Source organism: Primulina eburnea, chromosome 11, assembly GCF_022965805.1.
Source record: "Primulina eburnea isolate SZY01 chromosome 11, ASM2296580v1, whole genome shotgun sequence".
NCBI classification, from domain to species: Eukaryota; Viridiplantae; Streptophyta; class Magnoliopsida; order Lamiales; family Gesneriaceae; genus Primulina; species Primulina eburnea.
The window spans coordinates 9,661,357-9,666,954 of NC_133111.1; the positions used below are offsets into that span (position 1 = coordinate 9,661,357).

Consider the following 5,598-nt stretch of genomic DNA (forward strand, 5'->3'; position numbering starts at 1 on the left):
TGTTTGTCTATTTATCCACGACAAAGTATGATGTCAGCTCAGTTCTTATATGAGAAGAAGGCTCTGATCAGAAGCCTATATATTATGTCTGCCATGCTCTCAGGTGAGTCGAGCTCCGGTATAGTGAAGTGAAAAAGATAGCACTGGCCCTGGTCATGACTGCCCGGAAACTGCTGCCTTACTTCGTGTCACACCTGATTATTGTGCTTACCAACAGTCCTCTTGGGAGGATTATGACTCATTCAGAGGTGACTAAAAGAATGATGAAGTGGAAAGTTGAGCTGGGAGAGAATGATATTGAATACATGGCCCGAGTTGCCATCAAAGCAAAAGCTCTATCAGATTTCCTGTTGGAAATGATTTAGCTTGAAGAGGTCTGAAGAGTATTTGTGGATGGAGCGTCGAGTCTAGCTGCATGTGGAGTGGGAGTGGTGATAATAGCCCTCGCCCCCTCGCCGGAGAAAAGATTAAATTGGCTTTCAGAATTGACTCTCGGGTGATCGAAAACGATGCAGAATATGAGGCTGTTCTCGCTGGTATACGTGATGCCCGGAAAATAGGAGCTTCCCAAATTATCCTTTATTCCGATCACAACTAGTAACTCAACAAATAAAGGGAGTTTATGAGGCTAAGGATGATAGAATTCTTAAGTATCTAAAGCTCATTAAAGCCCATGTAGAGTCTTCTGTGGATTGGAGTATTTAGTAAATCCCCTAGGATGAGAATGGTGAAGCCGATGCCTTGCTAAAATGACCGCCTCCTTATCAGAAGTCAATACTCGAGAAGTATTGCATGTTACTCGGCTGGTTCTTTCTACTGAGGAAAAAGTGCTGCCAGCGCAAGAGGAGTCTTGGATGACACCTCTGATCAAATTCATCGCCTATAATGAATTACTTGAAGATGGAGCCCATGCTAAAAAGATCAAAAAACAAGCTCCCAGGTTCGTTCCTTTAAATAACATCTTATACAGGAGATCGTACCAAGGACCCTTGTTGAAATGCTTATCTATGGGAGAGGTGGAATATGTCCTCCGGGAAAGACATGAAGGATGTGCGGGGAGCATCTCGTAGGAACAACGTTGGCCCGGAAAGCAATGGTGGCTGGATTCTGGTGGCCGAGCATAAGCCAAGACTCTTCTCGAGTGGTCCGAGCATGTGATGGTTGTCAATATCATTCTAACTTTCATCACAACCCGGCCACTTTTATGAAACCTATTTGGACATCTTGTCCCTTTGACTATTGGGGCATGGATATTGTGGGACCGTTCCCAGTTGCTCGAGCTCAAAAGAAATTCTTCTTAGTAGCAGTGGATTATTTCTCCAAATGGGTTGAGGCTGAACCTCTGGCTAGAATCGCTGAAAAGGAGGTGTTGAAGATTCTGTGAAAGAAAATTGTATGCCGGTTAGGGGTTCCCATGATATTAATTTCAGATAATGGAAGGCAGTTTCAAGGAAAGGAGATAACATCCTGGTGTCAAAAAATGAAGATCATTCATTCAGTCTTTCACCTCTGTTGCTTACCCTCAAGCAAATGGGCAAACATAGGTAATAAACATAATTATTGTGCAGGCCTTGAAAACTAGGCTGCAAGGCAAAGGACAAGACTACGTGGAGGAGCTGCATAGTGTTCTCTAGGCATACATGACTATACTCCGAGCACCTACTCAAGAAACTCCTTTCAATCTAGTAAATGGTTCTGAAGCAGTCCTTTCTGTTGAAATTGGACAATCTTTAAATAATAGTTCAAAAGTGTTTAATTTTTTTGGAAGATATAAAACATATAATTATTGAATGCATACATATTTTCTTCTTTACTTTATTTTAAAAAAATTATTTTATCATTTTTTATTTCTTTAAACCAACCATCAATATAACATGTGTGTGTCTAAATATTTAAAATGACAACTTAAGTTATCAACAAATTTGAACATTACTCGGTTTACAAACGGGATATAATCTTAATTTATTTTTTAAAACTGATTTTCTCATAATAAAAACCCAGTGGATGTTGATATCCTGCCCTACAATAAAAGTTCGGCTGATGGCCGGAAATTAAGAAATGCACAAAAAAGTGGTCCTACGATTGCTTGATAGAAATTTACAATATTTTATTTTTCTTAGCCACAAAAAGAATGAGTGCTAATAAAGTATCTTAATTTATTAGATAATGTACAATATTTCATTTTTCTTAGCCACAAAAGAATGAGTGCTAATAAATGAAATTATATGTTTTTTTTAATCTGTTCTCAGATTCGTTTTGGAAAGAACTTGCCAGCGCTCGGTCGGAGCTTGGTCAGGGGCCTGTACTGGACGTGACTCGACGTTATGAAGAGTCCTAGCATGGCTGGACTCGACGGCTGTAGCGAAGGGAGAGTCCACACACACAAGGACTCTCATCCATGCAAGCGGCGGCTGCATTATTCAAGGGGGTGCAAAGCTCGAGTAGTAGTATTGATCTAGGCTGGTCCAGTATGGTCTATGGATGATGGCCTGGATAAGGGTGAAAGGAAAATTGGTCTTGGGTTCCAAGAGATAATTTATTCTTTTAAATAATTTTTTCCTTAAATTTAATTTGTTTACTGATAAGATTGTGTGAAATATTGAATTAAAGATTTTATCATTCTAGATAGGATATTTATGATATTATTGATTTAAAGAGATTTTACTTTTAATAAAACTCTTAATGTTCATATCTTGTAGATTTTCTTTTGAAGATAAAACCTAGAAAAGAAGAAAACTATAAATAAGAGAACAAAGGCTAAGGAAAGATGCTCTCGGGTTGTTCGACTTTTTCTGGTTGCGCATTGTGTGCACTTTAGCACGCCTTGGTTTTAGAGAAAAAACAACTCACAAAGACATTGTTGATTTGAAGAGTGTTATTTCACGTGTTGTCGTGATTGTTGGAAACATCTGCAGACAACACGCGCGATAGTGTTGGCTGAAGATCGTGTTTTACTATTCCAATTTTTGGTATCATGTTTTTCCTTTCTTGAATACGTTTTAGTGTTGGTAGTTATTTTATAAAGAAGTTTATTTTCTCAAACGGTTGAGAAAATCGATTTTCATTAAAGTCACTAGTGATTGGTTTTTGTAAACTGAAAAGTGTTTAATTCTAGTGATTATTTTGTCCCGAGACACCGCACAAGTATAATACTTGTGAACAATTAATCCCGAGTTATTTTAGTTTAAGCTATTTATTTGTGTCATATTATTCTGATGCGCCAAACATAACGAAATAGATTGTCACTTTATTTGTTGGGAAATTCGGGATGGATCGATTAAACTCCTACCCATTCAATTGCACTTTCAGCTCGCTGAAATGTTCATAAAGCCTCTTCAATATTCGACGTTATCTAAGTTGATGTCCAAGTTTTCTGTAAAGAACACTTACACTCCATCTTGCAGGAGACATTAAAGTTAGTAATTACTTTATATGATCAAAGGAAGTTAACAAAAATGGTGGTTATTCATTTTTCATTCAACTTCAATTAACAGTTCATCTCTATGATAATCTTTGTAACTCTTAGATTAAAGATTTGAGATACAATCTATAGGATAGCATGACCAAATCCTATATTATTGTATCACGCTGACACCTAATTTTTACACAAAAATTACTATTACTTAAATACAAAAACATGAGCAATAATGCAATATAACATCAGTACGTAGTTGAAAAGGGAAAAAAAAAAGAAGAAGAAGGAAACAAAAACATTCCATTTTCATTTCATTGTCCAATCTTGGTAAGACATCCTTGTCTTGGTCGACGGATTGTAAATCAATCTTCAATGGATTCGAAGGATGTCTTAGTCGACGGATTGTAAATCAATCTTCAATGGATTCGATAGCCATGTGATGTGGGCCTAATTTCCCCAATATTTCTACTCATGAAATACACTGGACATGAACAAACAAATTACGTAAAAGTTCAAATATATTGTTAAGTTAATTAAAAAAAAATAGATTTTTTTTATCCTTACATTAAGATTTTATTTAGGACATTCATATTGGTTGGTATGTATTATTGGAAAGGTCGATGCTACCCCACAGGATATGGACCGTTGATTTTAAAGAATTTGATGGACCCCGCATATGAATTGGTGGACCCCGCATATATGTGGTTAAAACTGGACTTTTGATCTTCTCATGGGGCTCGAAGTTGGGTGAAATATTCCGTATTACAATACTTATCACAATACCAAAAAGCATGAGGTTCACATGCTGTGGCCTTCCATCCCAAGCTCGCCATGGCTCGTACTTAACGCCCAGTATACCCACTCAAAATAGGTGACAATACTTGTTTTTAAGATGTGGGTTTTCAGTAAACAGCCTCTAACCTCAGATTAATGTGGGTGTTCTTACAAAATATTTAAAATCCTCAAACATAACGAAAAATACAAAATAGTAAATTTGTATACCTGCTAATGCAACATTTGCAGACCATATTGTTCTGTGGGATGCTGCAGAGTACACTGCAAATACAAATTATTTTATTTGTTATTACCAAAAAAAATAAAAGTGGCATTGTATTTAGTAATTCAACAACGATTTAAACTATATATATATATATATATATATATATATATATATATATATATATATATATATATATATATATATATTATTATAATTTAGAGAGTATTTAATTTTTCTTTGTAACCTGAATCACAATTAGTTGTTGAATTCCAGTCTCCACACATGCATAAATCTGTGTTTTTATCAATATCATAACCACATGATCCACCGGTGGTTTCGCAGGCCCAACAAAAGGACCCATTCTCTAGTGAAGAATATTTCACTTGAATGCCATAGGCCCATTCTTTCGGCCCGCCCACTTTCAACGGGGCCAAACTATATGCGCTGCTGTATCCCTGGCAGCCCAGCCCAGAAAGATTCACGGACTTAACGGCCTGGAACGATGTCGCGCAACAATCGGGAGGGCCCGATCCATAGGCCGGGATCATTTGTCTCGGACCGAACATGTCCCATGCTGAGCACCCGTAATACTCCTCGCACCCTACACCCGACACATTTTGACACGACAAGTGCTTGCCCGGAGAGCCTCGGAAGAGCGGCGACTGGGCCGAGCAGCCTAATAGCATGAACACGTTTTCGGATGTCGGGGTTAAGTGCACGGCTCGCCAAGGCTCGACTACGAATCCGTTTCCTCGCCCTCCCCACACTAAGGAGTCACAAGTGGACATGTGAGGGTCATGTAACACGAGAGTCTCGTAGGCATAATCTATATCCAACACGCGATATGATCCAGAACTAATGTGCAGCATCAAGACATCGTTGATGCAAAATAAGAGTTCTCGAAAGCCGGAATGGCCGCAACCTGGTCGGAGAGCGAAAGGGTAGTCAATCGTAAGATTCCCGCAAAATGACCTGCATGTGCTACCATGACCATAGCCTACGACTGCATAAATTAGTGTATAAAATGATACAAACAGAGTGGGGAAAAAGAGGGGAGTCATGGATGAAGCTGGGAGGATTTGGGAGAGGAGATGTGGTTTCTTGAGAAAGTAATAGAGGCAAGTACATATTGATACTTTGCTTGAGAATGGGAATATTAAAATTTAAGGGGATCTTTATTTTC

At 38.2% G+C, this 5,598-nt stretch overlaps 1 protein-coding gene across 1 annotated transcript; it reads right to left on the reverse strand.

The window, feature by feature from the left end:
- Positions 1–3,574: 3,574 nt before the first annotated feature.
- Positions 3,575–5,598, reverse strand: LOC140804770 (uncharacterized). The gene is made up of 3 exons (XM_073160896.1): positions 4,660–5,598; positions 4,418–4,471; positions 3,575–3,896 (listed from the first exon to the last, which is right to left on the reverse strand). Exons 1-3 carry the CDS (start codon positions 5,474–5,476, stop codon positions 3,832–3,834), a joined length of 936 nt encoding a protein of 311 aa, XP_073016997.1. The 5' UTR covers positions 5,477–5,598; the 3' UTR covers positions 3,575–3,831.

Coding starts and splice junctions, on each gene's coding strand:
- LOC140804770 (XM_073160896.1), bottom strand. CDS start 5,476: ATGACTCCCCTCTTTTTCCCCACTCTGTTTGTATCATTTTATACACTA. Junction 4,472..4,659: donor AACAACTAATTGTGATTCAG/GTTACAAAGAAA, acceptor TTGTATTTGCAG/TGTACTCTGCAGCATCCCAC. Junction 3,897..4,417: donor TGCAAATGTTGCATTAGCAG/GTATACAAATTT, acceptor GTTCATGTCCAG/TGTATTTCATGAGTAGAAAT.